At 47.2% G+C, this 17,235-nt stretch overlaps 1 protein-coding gene across 1 annotated transcript in view; it reads left to right on the top strand.

The window, feature by feature from the left end:
* The window catches only part of FRMPD2 (FERM and PDZ domain containing 2), a gene marked incomplete at its 5' end in the record, with an annotated part of 94,217 nt that overhangs the window by 29,603 nt on the left and 47,379 nt on the right, over nucleotides 1-17,235 (top strand). The window contains 10 exons of the mRNA XM_084633008.1: nucleotides 1,274-1,381; nucleotides 1,503-1,619; nucleotides 3,029-3,264; nucleotides 5,109-5,207; nucleotides 6,828-6,921; nucleotides 7,406-7,491; nucleotides 7,662-7,809; nucleotides 11,116-11,330; nucleotides 14,841-14,939; nucleotides 16,653-16,996. Of these exons, the coding sequence (XP_084489134.1) occupies nucleotides 1,274-1,381; nucleotides 1,503-1,619; nucleotides 3,029-3,264; nucleotides 5,109-5,207; nucleotides 6,828-6,921; nucleotides 7,406-7,491; nucleotides 7,662-7,809; nucleotides 11,116-11,330; nucleotides 14,841-14,939; nucleotides 16,653-16,996 (1,546 nt within the window). The remainder of the gene's footprint in view (nucleotides 1-1,273; nucleotides 1,382-1,502; nucleotides 1,620-3,028; nucleotides 3,265-5,108; nucleotides 5,208-6,827; nucleotides 6,922-7,405; nucleotides 7,492-7,661; nucleotides 7,810-11,115; nucleotides 11,331-14,840; nucleotides 14,940-16,652; nucleotides 16,997-17,235) is intronic.

Below are 17,235 nucleotides of genomic sequence, written 5' to 3'. Positions count from 1 at the left end.
GTCTGGATCCAGACAGCACAGCTGTGTGGTCTAGTGGTTAGAGCACTGGCCTGGGACTCAGGAGATCTGGGTTTTATTCCCAGCTGTACCAAGGGGCTGCAATCGCTACCTGGCTGCTTGCTGGCTCTGGCCACTTCTTCTGTGGCTCTGCTCCCGCTCCCCATGCTGCTGCCCAAAGGAAGTGAGAGCTAGGTCCAGGAGGCAGCAGTAGCGCTGAGGAAATGGATGGAGCCAGTGGGCCAGCAGTCAGGAATCTGTCCCCATCCTGCGCATGTCCTGGAGGTGCTTCCTCTGCCATTGCCCGGATCCCATTCCCCATGCTGCTGCTTGCAGTGAGAGCATGGCGGAAGGATGAGCACCTCCAGGGAGGCACAACCCACCTAGACTTTTCCTGCAACCCACTGATGGGTTTGGGAAACACTGGCTTCTATGACTTGGGAGCATGGCTCTTCATGGCCCTGATTCAGGAAAGCACCCCTATTCAGGAAGGGCACCTAAGCACTTGCCGCTAAAGTCAGTGGGTCATAAGTTTGATTGATAAAGGTAATAGAGTTGATGTAATATACATAGATTTCTGTAAGGCAAGATTGATTTGGTACTGCCTGACATTTTGATGAAAAAAACTAGAATGATATCAAATTAACATAGCAGATATTAAATGGATTAAACACTGGGTAACTGATAGGTCTCAAAATGTAACTGTAAATGGTGAATCATCATTGAATGGATCTGTTTCCAGTGGGGTCCCCCAGGGATTGGTCCAGTAGGGAACAAATATTTAATAATCAGCTCTTCAGTCTTTAACAGAGAAAGGTCTAACACGAGTCAACAGCTAGAAATTGAAGCTAGACAAATTCAGACTGGAAATAAGGTGTAAATTTTTAACAGTGAGAGTAATTCACCATTGGAGCAATCTCCACCACTGACAAATTTTAAATGGAGATTGGGTGTTTTTCTAAAAGATCTGTTCTAGGAATGAATTTGGGGCAGTTCTCTGGCCTGTGTTATACAGGTGATCAGACCGGATGATCACAGTGGTTCCTTCTAGCCTTAGAATATATGAATCTATGGGGAAAAAAAGTGCATACTTAAAGTTAAATGTAAACTGAAGTGCTTCCCGAACCAGGGCTTCGATGAGGCAAAATCAAAGAGCTCCATTCCCCAGAGTATGCAGATAACTTATGGCAATGGAAAAGATGCTTTTGTTCTCCTAAGGTTCATTTTTCTAATAATACCAGCTTTTCCAACTTCTCATGCTATCTCATTTTTGCAGGTTTCGTAATTATTGGAGGAGAAAATGTGGGGAAATTAGACCTCGGAATATTTATCGCATCAATTATCCCTGGGGGACCTGCAGACAGAGCTGGGCATATCAAACCAGGTCACTGTCCCCAGTTTTTAATTAGAATTCAAATGCTTTCATGGTTTAAAATGAACTGATCTGGCCTTATTTCCCCCCCCCCCTTCCCCCCCGATATGTTTTGTTTTAATCCTGTTCTTAGGGGGACGACTCATCTCCGTGAATAATGTTAGCCTCGAAGGTGCTTCTTTTAATACAGCGGTTAAAATTATACAGAATTCTCCTGATGATGTGGAACTGATCATCTCTCAACCCAAAGGTACAATAGGGCTTGGGAGGTGAATGGTTTTATGGGCCATGGGAGTGGTTGGCTCAGGGCACTGGTAATGGGATACCTTTGGAGGCTTTTGCCTCTAAACTGCAGGTTATAATTCAGCCCAGGTCGGTAGTGAGTGCACGTGACCAAAAGTAGATACCCTGTCCAGCTGTCACTGTGAAATGAGCTGATGCTCGAAGGACCTGAGCCTGGGAACTTGTCCATTGACTTCTATGGACTCAGCATTGATCCCACTGTCCAGTTCTTAGTCAGCAGGTGTCCATCTCGCAAACCACCCGTCTCAAGTGGCCAAGAAATGAATGTGCTATAGAGATGGTTACAAGCAGCAGATTAAAACTAATGAGGGCCCAGATGCACCATACTTTGCATTCCCAGAAAACATCAGGTCCCCCCCCCCATAGATACCTTAAACTACATCCTCCAGGTCTCTGACTCATCCTCTTTGGCTCTCCTCCATCTAATGGATCTTTCCCTCTCAGCATTCCCATAAGGTCTTGATGTCTCATAGAGTAACTGCATCAGGCATGGATCCCAGCGTCCAGGTACTCAGGAGCTCATATACCAAGGTGAAGGGCACAGTATAAGAGCCTGAATAGAGGAGAGTAGAAAGTTCCTCTCTTAATCCACTCTTGGTGCTCCCTCTAGGGCAGTGTTGAGGCACACTGGAAGGGCCCTGTTGTAAAGCTTACACGGTTGCTACCGGCTGTGTGCTTTACCTGTTCTGTGGCTATAAGGAGATGGAGACCCTGATGCTGTCAGACCAGCAATCAGTTCACTCAAAAGTGGAAAAAACCCAACAACAACAAAATTTTGGACATGTGAAATCATAAAATCCTAAAGATGTTCTGATATCTGCATTGGTTAAGAAAAGGTGCTTACCTTCAGCAACTACAGTATTTAATAAATTGTGATTGTATCAAAAAAGATGATAGGGATAAGAAATGTTTATAGCTTGTTAAAGCAGTTGCATTATCAATCAAAATAATTAAGACTGAAATGTGATTTCCCTCAGAAACCCCATCCACTCTTGCCCCTTTCAGGAGCTAATACATTTCTTAAAAATTCTTTTTGTGCTAAAAGTTTCCATGCTCCATCTTAGTGCAAGGACAAGGCTTATTCTATCTAAAGTTTCAGCAAAATAGTCTCTGAAATTTTTGAGTCCTGCAAGGGTGAAATGAATACATGTGCCCCACATTTTCTAAGCAGAAATGCTTATCTCCACAATGGCTGTATCAATATTACTCAAACTTAGCTTGTTTTGTAGATCTTGTTGAGATTTCAGGACCTAGCCACTTTTGAAGTTAACTATTCCTCCTGTGCCAATACATAATAATATATTTCTCTCCAGATTTTTGCAGCTGGCAATGTTTGTTTTTGTTCTGTTTTCATAGACATATCTGAAGAAGGACTGAATGAGGAGAAGAATTTGTCAAGAAAAAACAGCACTAGTGGGTCTGAGATCTCTTGTGCAGACAGTGGAAGAAAAAGGATTCAAGACTGTCATGCAGCACCTTCCAAAGAACAAGTCATAAATACGGATGAACTCAAGAAGGTTCTTTCTTGGAATTTAGCACCAAAATTGGGTCCCAAGATTCCTGTTCTTTCAGTTGACAGCTTGGATATGGAGGTAACCACAGTTTTGCTACTGCTCAGCTGTGACACTACGTCAAATAAAGAATCATAGAAATGTTAGTGGAAGGATCCATCCCCTTGCACAAAGGCAGGATTAAGTAAACCTAGATCATCTCTGACAGGTGTTTTTCTAACCTGTTCTTAATAACCTCCAATGATAGCGATTCCACAACTTCCTCAGGTGACCTGTGCCAGTGCTTAGCAAGCGTTATAGTTAGGAAGTTTTTCCTAACACCTAACCTACATTTTTCTTCCTGCAAACTAAGCTGATTCCTTCTTATCCTACTGTGATGCTTCCCAGGAGTACCCAGAGTTGTGAGGCACCTCGCTACCACTTGCCCTTAGCATGAGGAAGCCCTGGCTGTGCCTGCCATGAATCAGATCCCTGACTTCAGCGGCCACGGGCAACACAAGCACTCCACTCTAGGCCTCATAGGCCCTGCTGTCACTCTACAGGTTCGCGATACGCACACTCCAACACTTGAGCCTGCCGAGCATCTCCCTGAAGTGTCCAACCCTAGGTCCACTGGACACTCACAATATTTGCGGATTTGCTGCTTCCAAAGGAACAATACACCCCACCATACCAGTTCCACCTCAGATCACCGCTCCACTTAACACATAGCACTTAGTGAAATCAAGTATAAGTTTCTTTAACAAAGCATGGAGATTCAAGTAATAGCAAGTAGACGTATTAGAAATAAATGGTTACATATAAACCAAAATCATAACACACGTTCTAGAACCTAGATTTAATTAACAAGATATTCTCATGTCTGTAGAGTATTGTTCACCCAAAATCCTTGCAGCATTTTAGATCCAGGTTTGGCTGTGACCCTCCTTTCGTGAGACAGACATGCTGTCAGCTTGCCTCCTAGGTGAAGGACTCAGTGTGTTTCCTTACACTCCAAGATATACGAGAACAATCCTTTGTCTTTATTCATAAACAGGACACCCGCTGCTGTTTGTGTCGTCTTGTCAATTTCACAATCTCTCATTTCTTCACTTGCTCAGTATGCAAATAGGCATACATTATGAGACATACAATACACAAGTGGATAGGCAGGGAGACAGGTGTCTGTTACCTCCTGCCTGAAAGGAACATTTCCAAGGTACATCACCTCCTGGTGACCTGCCTTAACTCAAAGACCTTGAGAACATATTTTCGTTATCGATACATAATTCCTTAAATATTATCCACACATACATTTTGCAACGATTACGATGACCAGTAGGCTACTGGCTCTCGGTAGACACTTCACATGCCACCCCTCAGTGCACTCTTGTGCATATATCTGACCCAGGGGATCCCTGTAAAACCTATGCACCCCTTGTGCTTTCTGCCCGTTGGCCCTGGGTCAAAAAATGAGGGGGAAATATCAAGGGAAAATTTTGCTTAAAAATCTTCTGATTTTGTTTATTAAAGTTTTGAATTAGGGAAATATTGGCCAAGTCTAAAGCTGGTCAAAAATCGGGGAGGGGGAGGGAAGGTTGCACAAAAATGTTGTTGGGTTTTTTTTTCTATTTTTTCTGTGAAAATGTCAAGATTTTGATTCACATTTTTCAGAAAATTTCAACCAGCTCTAGAAAACCAGGCAGAAAATCTGACGGTTCTAGCCTTGAATGACCTCCCCATCTGTCCGTAGCTTACATGTTTTGAGCCACCTTTTTCTGTGAGTGACGCTGGTGTAAATTTGGAGGAATGCTGTGGATATAAGTGGTGTTACTCTGGATTTACGCTGGCGTAAATGAGAGCATGATTGAGCCTTTCACTTCTGCTGGAATATTTTTCGTGATCTCCCGTGTAACAGTCTCATTCGTGTTTCTATTTTGAGACAGGAAGCCAACTCCTCCCACTTTCCATCGTCTGCCGAAAGCAATTCAGATGAAATCTATTCTGTGGAGTTGGTTAAAGAAGGCGGGACTCTTGGAATCAGTGTGACTGCAAGTACAATTGTTGATCGTACAATGCACCCTTAACACTGTGGCATTACCCAGTCCACATGGCATAGTGCAGCTCTAGAGGAAGATGGTACTGATAGCGATACCCAGCACATGAATTTCAGCCTGAGATCCCAGTGCTTGATGAAGTGATTATAAACCATGGGTTCTAGTCATCCCGATTCTCGCCATCAGAACACGGGCTGAGGGGCTGCAGTGTCAGAAAGTCAGCCTGGATAAAGGTCACAGCAGCATAAGCGCTCTGAAACCCTAATGCAGCTGAAGGCTTGAAAGTGTCAGGGTATGCCAGGGAGGGGCCTGGCCAATACATCTGGGAAATGCACCAATTCAGAGTATTCCCTAGACAGTGTCTGCTAGTGGGGCTACCATGGGGTCTCTGTGGGAATGTAATGTTTCCTTCCCTAGTTCAGAAGCTCCAGGGTGGGCAGAAATGGCCATGCTGCATGTTACTTCACTGGGAGATAATACCCCCTACTGCATCAGGGGAATTAATCGATCGTCCACATAGATCCAAGGATCACTTCACCTGCCACTGAAATGCAGCTGCCACTGGGGTGGAAAACAACAGCCATTTAACAGTGTGTCATAGATTTCATAGAGTTTAAGGCCAGAAGGGACCACTGTGATACAGAAGCAGATTAGGGGTTTGTAGGGCCCTGAGCCAGAGCAAGTGGAGACCCTTCCCCACCACTTCTGCCTGCAGTCCGCTCCCCTCCTCCCAGCACTCCTGATGGGTTGGGGTTTGGCCCACCCTCTGCCTGGCACTCCTGCCAGGGAGTGGAGTTGGGGCACGGGGGCTTACCCTGCTCCCCAGCAGGAGCGCCAGGTGGGCAGAGCGGGTCGGGTTGTGGGGGCGCCCCAATTGACATGGACCCGGTTGACCTAGTGGCTAATCTGCCTCTGCTACGATCATCTAGTCTGACCTATGTATAACACAGGCCAGAGAATCCCATCCTGTGGCCTCTATACTTAGTGAGCCCAATAACTTGTGGCTAAAGTATATCTTCCAGAAAGGCATCTAGTCTTGTCCACTTGAAATTGCCTGGGGATGTGGTTTGGCAGAATGGAATTAAGCGAGTTTGGAATTTCCCCGGGGACTAACATCTCTATTCTTGTGGAAAGTGCCATAGGATTGTGAATGGCTCCAAGTGGTCAGGAGTCACAACCTTGTTTTTATGTTTCCTCTGAAACATTAATAGCTACTGTGTGCATTGCACAGATTTAAGGAGTTGGGGCTGTTAGCAGGCTTTGAGATGTAACCACATTCCCAGTGGCATGGGGAGTGTTTATGAATGAATATGATTAAACAATTGTGTGTAGCCTTATCGATCTTCACAGTGCTTTACAGAGAGAATAAGATATGACTGTTGCTTTGAGGAGCATGTTACAAACTAGGCACAAAGTGGGAGAGTAGTATCTGTTTCCAGTCCCCCCTCCCAATTTTAAAAATATGTAATTTCTGAAGCCATTGTTGATTTCTGAAAAACTCTGTTTAGAATTTGCTTGGCAACATATCAAAATATGGCTTTGATTTTATCAAGGGAGGAGAAAACCATGCTCAGGCACTAAAGTAAATGATGGGCGAATATTTTGCAGGGTGGGATCAACACTAGCGTGCGTGATGGTGGAATATACGTGAAGTCAGTTATCCCCAGAGGACCAGCTGATAAGGATGGACAAATAAAAAAAGGTAGGGCATTTGACAGTATGATTCTGTGCTGCAGAACTAAATGTTTGGCTCTGCGTTCTCTCTAGGGATCTTTGAAATGTGTTAACCGTTACTGGTTGGAGGGGCAGACAGCTATGAACTTCCAGCTGTCTGGAATTCAGAATATGCAGTTCCTGTAGCTCACACTGGAAATACCTGGTGTCTTTTTGCAGATCAGGGAGCTCTACGTAACCACACATCTGACCAGTGGTTCTCAAATATATGTTCAGTGACTCCGCTCGTGAACATCTTTCAGTGTTGCTTTTGGTAACTAGGTTACATCAGTGCATAATTTGAAGGGTCTCTCAACACAAGGGCTATCTAGGAAGTACGGCAAACAGCAGTAACAGTACGCAGTTGTAAAGCCTAACTCACCAAGGTCAGTCACAACTGGCAAAGTGCTAGTAGCTCATTCCTGTTCGATTAAAATGCCAAAGCGACTTGCCCCGATTGTTGTCTGCCTCAGGTGATCGGCTGCTGGAGGTGGACGGGATCAGCCTCTGTGGCATCACACACAAGCAGGCTGTGGAATGCCTGAAGAAATCTGGCCAGGTTTGTAGAAGGGGAGATCTCAATGATAGAGCAAGGGGCTACTTCATGTGAGTCTGGGTGGCAGATCTGGGCCCAGGAACATTTATTTTCTGCTCTGTTGGTTGGAGAGAAATGAAAAGCCGATGCTGACTATGCAGAGTGTCAGGGGAACTTGTCCATCATCTTGCTAGGTTGTCAGGCTGCTTCTAGAAAGGGGATGTCACAAATCTGCAGAGCCGTGTCCAGCTGCTAAAGACAGAACGGACAAGAAATCTGTGATCGTTTCCTGGGCAATGCCCTTGTCAGCCGGTCCCAATGGCTACTCCTTTGCAACAGATGGTGAGTGATGATAAAGGCACCCGGGGTGTCTTCCTCCCACTTACTCATTCCCTTCTGTAAGAAGTGAATGGAAGATCATGTGAGATTTGCACTGGTCACAAAAAGATATGCCAGAATATTTCCTGCCGATTATACAGTGTAAATTACATACTGAATAAATAGAAGCATAACAGGTGATGCTAGTCTGTGACTTAAAATAAATTTGTTATTTCTGAAGCATTTTGGGTACAACTTAGATACACCAGCTAATTTACACCAGTGTAATCCTACTGAGGTTTGTAGAGTGACTCCTGGTGTAAGCAAGAGCAAAATCAGGCCTAGCAGGTATTGTGAGTGGCACTTTTTGCTTTATCCCCTGGCTGAAGCACTACATGTGCACAGTTAATTGATCAAGGAACAATAACGGTTCCCTGTGAAGGGGTGCACCGGTCAGGATGGGGCAAACAGCCCCTTTCTCCTCCACTGCATCCTCATGCCAGGGGCAGCCAGTTGCTGCTTTGAACACGAGGACAGAGTGGCCATTGCCAGAGGAGGAGTGCCTGGGGTGGGGGTGTGGCCTATGATGCACTTACCCTGCCAGGAAACCAGAGGTGAGGAGAGCTGTTACTGCCCTTCTTTGATGGTCTAACAAGGGGTGGGCAAACTTTTTGGCCTGAGGGCCACATTGGGCAATAGAAATTGTATGGCGGGCCATGAATGCTCAAAAAATTGGGGTTGGGGTGTGGGAAGCAGTGAGGGCTCTGGTTGGGGATGTGGGTTCTGGGGTGGGGCTGGGGATGAGGAGTTTGGGGTGTTAGGAGGGTGTGCCATTCTGGGATCAAGGGGTTTGGAGAGTGGGAGGGGGATCAGGGCTGGGGCAGGGGGTTGGGGTGGGGGAGAGACTCAGGGGTGCAGGCTGCGAGCGGTGCTTACCTCAAGCGGCTCCCGGAAGCAGTGACATGTCCCTTCTCCAGCTCCTAGGTGTGGAGCAGCCACTGACCCTCAGAGTGGGGTCATGCCATGGCTTCAAGGAGCCACGTGGTGTGGCCCTGACCTGGCGCCCTGACTGGAGCACTGAAGAGGGGCCAAGCCGCGTGGTGCGGCCCCAATCTGCTGCCCCAGCAGAAGCCCGTGGGCCGTAGTTAACCCTCCTCTGGTCTAGCAGGTCCCTCTCTCTGTTCCCCCAGAAGCACTCAGTCCGCAGGGTGTCCCCACCCTCCGGCTCCTTCACCTCCTTCCCAGCATCCCTCTTGATGCAAAAGCCAGGATTTAGCCCTATATGTCTTGGGAGGAGGACATGTCCCTCTGTCTAGCCTGGAAGAAAACAACAGGTCTGATTCTGCTCTCCACGGCCCTAGATGTACTCTAGTGCCCCCGCCGCCCCTTACTCCTGACTGATACTGGTGCAAGTGACATCTGATTTAGTCTCAGTAAATATACTATAAATCACTACTGGGGTCTGCGAAGTATTTACAGGGAGCCCAGACCAGGTGCAGATTCTGTCCTCATCTGCCCCAATGCACCGCTACAGACTAGGGGCCGAATGGCTAGGCAGCAGTTCTGCGGAAAAGGACCTAGGGGTGACAGTGGACGAGAAGCTGGATATGAGTCAGCAGTGTGCCCTTGTTGCCAAGAAGGCCAATGGCATTTTGGGATGTATAAGTAGGGGCATAGCGAGCAGATCGAGGGACGTGATCGTTCCCCTCTATTCGACATTGGTGAGGCCTCATCTGGAGTACTGTGTCCAGTTTTGGGCCCCACACTTCAAGAAGGATGTGGATAAATTGGAGAGAGTCCAGCGAAGGGCAACACAAATTATTAGGGGTCTAGAACACATGACTTATGAGGAGAGGCTGAGGGAGCTGGGATTGTTTAGTCTGCAGAAGAGAAGAATGAGGGGGGATTTGATAGCTGCTTTCAACTACCTGAAAGGGGGTTCCAAAGAGGATGGCTCTAGACTGTTCTCAATGGTAGCAGATGACAGAACGAGGAGTAATGGTCTCAAGTTGCAGTGGGGGAGGTTTAGATTGGCTATTAGGAAAAACTTTTTCACTAGGAGGGTGGTGAAACACTGGAATGCGTTACCTAGGGAGGTGGTAGAATCTCCTTCCTGAGAGGTTTTTAAGGTCAGGCTTGACAAAGCCCTGGCTGGGATGATTTAACTGGGAATTGGTCCTGCTTCGAGCAGGGGGTTGGACTAGATGACCTTCTGGGGTCCCTTCCAACCCTGATATTCTATGATTCTATGAATGTTCCTCTCAATCAGTGGCATACACAGGTTTGGCTTTACTATACCTGGGGATGCACATGGTGGAACAGAATGCAGCTCTGACCCTCTGAACTGAGTCAACACTGCAGGGCTCACAGAGTTGAAAGGAATAAAAATATTATTTTGGTCATTACCGACAGCAGGCTGCCTCTGCTGCAAACCAGGTGCGGATCTGCTGAGGCAGAGGGCGTCGTATTTATATAGGCACTTTTCAGAGCTGAACGGCACTTTATGGGATGTTTCAGAGTAACAGCTGTGTTAGTCTGTATTCGCAAAAAGAAAAGGAGTACTTGTGGCACCTTAGAGACTAACCAATTTATTTGAGCATAAGCTTTCGTGAGCTACAGCTCACTTCATCGGATGCATACTGTGGAAAGTGTAAAAGATCTTATTATATACACAGAAAGCATGAAAAAATACCTCCTCCCACCCCACTCTCCTGCTGGTAATAGCTTATCTAAAGTGATCACTCTCCTTACAATGTGTATGATAATCAAGTTGGGCCATTTCCTGCACAAATCCAGGTTTTCTCACCCCCCCCCCCCCCAAACACACAAACTCATTCTCCTGCTGGTAATAGCTTATCTAAAGTGACCACTCTCCTTACAATGTGTATGATAATCAAGGTGGGCCATTTCCAACACAAATCCAGGTTTTCTCACCCCCTGCCCCCCGCACAAACTATTAAAAAAAAAAGCTATTACCAGCAGAAGAGTGAGTTTGTGTGTGGGGGAGGGCAGGGGGTGAGAAAACCTGGATTTGTGTTGGAAATGGCCCACCTTGATTATCATGCACATTGTAAGGAGAGTGGTCACTTTAGATAAGCTATTACCAGCAGGAGAGTGGGGTGGGAGGAGGTATTTTTTCATGCTTTCTGTGTATATAATAAGATCTTCTACACTTTCCACAGTATGCATCCGATGAAGTGAGCTATAGCTCACGAAAGCTTATGTTCAAATAAATTGGTTAGCCTCTAAGGTGCCACAAGCACTCCTTTTCTTTTTATGGGATGTGTGTGCCGTGGAGCACTCTCAGGTTCCTGTCCCTTGTTTGAACAGATAACATGTTTGAAGTCAAGCTGACGAAGAACTCCGGAGGCCTCGGCTTCAGTTTTCTGCAGATGGAAAGAGAGGCTTGTGAACACCTCGGAGGAGAGATTGTGAGGATCAAAAAACTGTTTCCAGGGCAGCCAGCTGAAGAGAATGGAGAGATTGAAGTCGGAGACGTCATTTTAGCTGTTAATGAGAAACCTATTCAAGGACTCTCGTATCAGGTACCAAGCAGGGCTCTGAATGGGCCTCCCTCTGTGTAACATATTAATTAAGTGTAAATGAAGTTTCACCCCACTATTTTATGCTTGCCCAAAGGGTTCAATACAATACTGAGTTTGGATAAAATCGTTATGCAGAATTTCCTTCACTATTTAATTTCCTTGCTCTCCACTATTAACATACAAAATCTGTTGGCAAACACACACCAGTTACTTACTGCAGTCTGTGTTGCTTTTAGATATGAGTTGACACGCTTTCCCCTTGGGTTCACGTGTGTTTTATAATGTCATGCTAAATACCAAGTGGCAGATTCTGGTCTCAGGTTGTAATGGTATAAAGTTGGAGTAACTCCTTTGTCTTGAATGGGCATTACTCCAGATTTACCCCAATAGGTTTAGATTTGGATCTCAGTTCTATCTTTATTGTTTATTTTTCAAAATATAATATTTTCTTTCCTTGTGAAATCACCTGATAGACCTACATGAATAAAACCATGGTTAATGAGGATGCCTATTGCTGAACAGGGTTGATGAGTAATGTTATGTAACTCTCTTATTGAAAGCATAGCGGTGTGGTTAAATAGTTAGAGCAAGGGACAGGGAGTTAGAAGATTTGCATTCGAAACGCAGTTCTGCCATTGATGCTTTATGTGACCATTAGCAAGTCACTTAAATTTTCCATGCAGTGGTTTCCCCATTTGTAAAATGAAGATAATAATATTTACATACTTCGAGCTTCTCTGATGGAGCGGGCTATATAACTGTATATTATTGTTTTACTCGTATGCTATGTTAAAAAATGACCTTGTATAAATGACACCATAGAGTTCCGTATTCACCATGTTGCATTGGTTTCAAGTTCAGATTGGGTAAGGTGACATTTAAAAGTATGGTTTGAACAGCCAGCTGTGCAAACGCTACCTGGGATTTGAGAGTCCAACTGGGTCCCCTCCACTTTTGCATCATTGCCATAAGAAAGGGTTTGCAGGCCAAATTAGTCTTCCAGTGACACTTGAGGAAGCCCCAATTTCTTCAGATTATGTCCTCAGAAATAACTGTGTAGCCCAAGTGGGCTAACACTGGCGTCACTGAGGGCATAAACTGAAGGTAGTGAATGTAATCTGGCATACCCAATCTTCCCTGCCACTACTGATGGCCAAGACGGAGAGAGCCCACCTTGACTCTCAGATCCCAGGCTGAGTTTGCACAGCTGGCTGTAGGAAAAAACATAGTTTGACTAGCAAACGGGGATGCTCTGACCCGGAAATCAGTGAGAAACATGGAATATGGAACCCCAGCTGCCATATTCCATGGTAGAATCACACTTTAAAGCCTCTTCCATGGCTCTTCCAGTCCTCATCCCTCTGAGAGTGAAGCATTCTGGGAGGGGCAGCAAAGTGCTGACAGCCTGAGGGATCTTGAGGCATTCTGCCTTGTGTATGGAAGGGGGACTTTCTGGCAGTATGCTCTGTAGTTCCCCTTATTGCTGCCCCCAAAGTGCACATCCTGCCTGCTGCTGCTGACATCATGAGTATGTGAGGCTGCATTCCTGGCGGTCTGTCCGAGGCCCTCACAGTGCTCAGACAGGCCCCTCTTGCCAGTGCAAATATTCCCCTACATAACTAGAGAATAAGTTTGAAGGGGGAAAGTAGCGTTTTTCTCCTTTCTGCATTTCCAGTTTTTAGCCAGGGCAGGAAGTGGGAATGGCTTGAGGGAGAGGCTGTTCCCGCAACATCCTCAGTTTGGTTAGAAGCAGGCCGTACTAGAAATCCCCCAGGGGAAGCCTGCTCAGCTGAGCTTCAAAGATCATCCTAGCGTCTGGGGGGTTTGCCAATCCTTCTTGTATGATGATGTAACCTGTATTGTAGCATTAGAGCAAGCCTTCAATGGGCAGGAAAAGTGCTCCTGGGTCTTCACGCTATGTTTGTGGAGAAGGGTTTCTGGCAGTGCCCGCTGTGCAGTGGGCAAGGCTGGGGCTAAGATGTTCTGCGCTGGTTCCGGTGTTCTGTCCGCGTGCTGAATTCACATCCCCTCTGGTCAGTGGCCTCCCCATATCTGGCTAGATATCCTCTCCATACGCTGCTAGGGACAGATCGTCCCAGGCATGGGAAGGGCACAGGCAGAGGCAAACCCAGCAGATTCAGCACAGTTCCTCTGTGCGTGGAGAGGCAGAGTACAGAGAGCCCAGGCAGTGGGATTTCCCCCTATCTCCATGTACCAATCAGCACCACTCTGCAGAGGCCTCCACAGCAGGTCTGCAGAGGAAAAAAATGGTCTCATGGCCCACGGGCCTGAGAATACATAGGTCCAAAACCCACATGCAGCAGCTGTGGTAGCCGACTGTGGAGGGCTGCAGATGGATGTCATGCCTTGCCCCCGGCTTGAGGAAAAGTGTTCCCTCCCCTCTAGCTCCCTGTGTAATGTCCCTGTGCACAGCCCCTTTATTCAGTCTGAGCACAGAAATCAGGGTTTGGCCTTTTAGGTCGTTGTTCCTGTTGTTAGCACGGTGAAGAATTGCTGCAGCTTCTCAGTGCTGCTGTTGTTGGAACTCTGATGTCAGCTGTACGAGCAGAGAGTGCAGCTGGCCAATTCAGCAGAACCTCGATGTTGTTCATAAAGAAACGCCACAGGCTCGGTTCGGTGGCCAAGGCACCCGGCCAGGTTTATTGCCGATGAAGCACAGTGCTCGCCCACTGGCTCCGGGGTTACAGATACAATGGCACCCGCTCGTCAGAGCACCAGGACGCTGTCCCCTGGTGAGTGCAAAGGTGCCCCTCCTATGACTTCTCCTTTTATACGCTGATACAAACAAGTTATGCATTACATTCCCAATGTGGTTAGTTACCACCCTTCTGCTTGTACCTGCTAGTTTGAACAAAACATCCTCAACCATGACCCTGTCATCCCATCCTTATCTTACGAGGGGCCAGTGTGTTCCTGTACCATCCCTTGGGAACTTGTTTCCATAGTTACTTGAGAACTCTTGGTGTCCTTGCACCATCCTCTGTGGTCAGGAATGTGCTTACTCGGTTAGCCAATACCTGGTGTGTTGTTATTTTGCCAAGGCCAGGCCTACTCTGGTTCATAGCCTTTGGTTTACACTGTTAGTTATGCCGAGGGCTCCAACAAGGCCTGCAGTTCCTACAGAAGGTACCAAATCAGGAGAAACCTTGTGGGTGGGGGCGGTGTTTGTGCCCAAGGGGTTTGTATTTTCAACTGAGTTATAGGTTACATGGTATATACCCCTTGGATGTAACTTACACCCATCACTGCAACTGAAAGCAAAGAGCCATTGAATCCAGGTGGCCATTGGAAGGCCAAATCTTGAGCTAGTGTAAAAGGGCTAATTCTGCCTCCAGATGCATGTCCTAGAGCAGATTGTGGGCATTGAAGTGCTGCTGACTAGCGGCACAATTAACCTTGCTCCTTTAATCGTGAGCAGAGAAGGATTGGGCTGCAGCTTGGGGGCTGTGTATTACCTTACCAGGCTAACAATATTTCCCCTCTGCATAGGATGTCCTGCACTTGCTGAGAGGAGCTCCTCGACAAGTCACGCTTCTTCTCTGCAGACCTCCGAAAGGTCTTCTTCCAGAAATAGACCAGAGTGCACTGGTAAGACAAGCCTTCTTAGTACTGCACTTGCATCCGTAGGCCTGGAAACGCTCACTGCAGCACTTGCTAGTGAGTCTCAAACAAGAAGGACATGGATTATTCCCCCCTCCATCAGGCAGCTCTGTTCTTTTCCCTTCCTTTCTGTCCTGGGGTGGTCCCCTGAGAGAACTTTCCAGCCTCAGCCACTGACCAAAACCACCAGGTTTTCTTAACCACTGCTGTGCTTTAGAATATATTATATTTACAATCAATAGCCAGTTTCCCTGCTTGCTTCTGGGGAAGGGATGTAGCAGAAGCCCATCCTACCTACTTCTGCCTTCCTCCAGGCCCTCCACTCTCTGTGCAGCACTTCCTTCCTGTGTGCTTATATAGTGCTAGGTGCTGGGGATACTTCCATCCAGTGAGCCCCTCAGCTGTCTCTCCACTCAGATAACTGGCCTGCTTTTTCAACTGCTCACCTTCAAAGCTCAGTTAATATAAACAAGTGGGGATTGGAGTGGCAGGGTGCTGACTCAGCCTGCCCTGGTACGCTCTCCCAACAACAAACCCTGCTCCCACAACTGAGCAGCGACTTTCTCAGTAGCCATAGTAATAAGAGGGGAGCAGATCTGCTCCGCTGGTGTTTCTAGTCTAATCTTCTTGTGGCACTGCAGCACTGAGCCAGCGGGATGCCAAAGGGTGATGGCAGAGTTCTGGAGGGCTCTGGGGCAGAACTGTGGCATTCTAGCCGAGCCCAAACATTGCAAATGTTCTAAGCAGCAGTTTTCTGGGTGCTAATCCGGAGCTTTGAGTAGACTGGACCGTTATTGAGACTGGACATGAGATATTGAACCTTTGACCTCTAGGCTGCTAGTTAGTGAACTTCACGAAATGCCACCAGTGATCTCGGTCCAATTTTCTGTGTGCAGATGTCCACCTCTCAGAAACCACTGTCATGACTGGTACTGATTAACAGGGACAGCAGAAAGGCCAAAGTGTGAATGGGCTGAGGAACCTGAACCTAATTTCCCTCCTGTGGTCTTGTCTACACTAGAGAAATTTGGTGCACCAGCCAAACTCCTCCTGCGCTGTACCACATCTCATGTCTACACACAAGCACTCCATTGGTGCACAGGCTTTTGGGTTAGACTTGATTCAGGCCAGGCTGACCACCTTGTGGTCCACCATCATGCCAGTCTTCACTGCCGCAGGGCCTGGGTGGATGGAGATCCCTGTTAGAATAGTCCCCATGGGATAAACAGACCCCGACACCACTGTCCTTCAGGGGCCTGTCTGCTCTTTTTTCTTGCACAGGCGTCAAATTGGCGGGAAGCCGTTTACTGCTAACTGGAGATTGTCCACACACCAGAGGGCAGTGAAAGGGGGAGGAGAGTGGGGCCTGAAAATGTATCCTGCTGCTGCTCATACTGCATCTATTTGATGACAAGAACTTGCAGGCTAGTCTCCAGAGTGGGGAATCGGGTACCTCCCACTAACAATACTTTCACTGGGGAAAATATTTTCCATATCTCTCCTTCCCTGGAGATTCAGTGTTTTATAGTGTCTCAGAGCTATGCTTCCACCATGCCACCAGCACTGTGGTGTCCTGCATGGAGTGCCGGTTGATATTGGCTCTGCTGTGTTCCTCTTGGCCTGTAATAGAGGAAGATTGTCAAGGAGTGATGGGCAAGGGAGGCGAAGCTAGTTTAATCCCTCTCTCTGTCGTTTTGATAGACCCCAGTGCCTTCTCCGGTTAAGGAGTTTGGGACCGTGACACCAGCTACCCCAGAGCTCAGCCGTGGTGCTCATGTTGCTAGCGAGAGGGATAGTACTTCTCCAGAACTGGAAGACCATATGGATTCTGAAGCAGTGGCCTCTTGCGGTGACCCTCCTGAGGAGCAGGGCATGGAACCTTCCCAAGAGAAGCCATGTGACAGGCCTGGAGCCCACAGTGAGCACTCCTACAAGCACCTCTGGAAATGGCATCAGGAAGCCATTGCCTCTGAGACGTTCCTCTCTCTGGAGGAAGAGGTGATGCGGAACTGCTACTCGCCATGTGAGAGCAGAAGGGCTGAAAGGTAAGAAGGGCGGAGCTCCCCCCTGTGCTGCTTCCACTGGCCCTTAGAATTTTGCATCCAAGTGAAGTGCTGGGGGTTAAACACAAGGTTCTGTGCTTTTAACTGCTGTGTTAATTAACCAACATTTCCCCTTACCAGCTGTTCATGCCTGTCCCAGCCTGCTGTCTCCACCTTCTCCGGCCTCCTTCCTGGAACTGTGCAATAAGCTGTATTGTGAGAGAGTTGAATGAATAATGCAT

This window comes from Lepidochelys olivacea (assembly GCF_965140295.1).
Source record: "Lepidochelys olivacea isolate rLepOli2 genome assembly, chromosome: 7".
In the NCBI taxonomy this organism is placed as follows: domain Eukaryota; kingdom Metazoa; phylum Chordata; order Testudines; family Cheloniidae; genus Lepidochelys; species Lepidochelys olivacea.
This window is presented reverse-complemented; position numbering and strand designations above follow the sequence as displayed.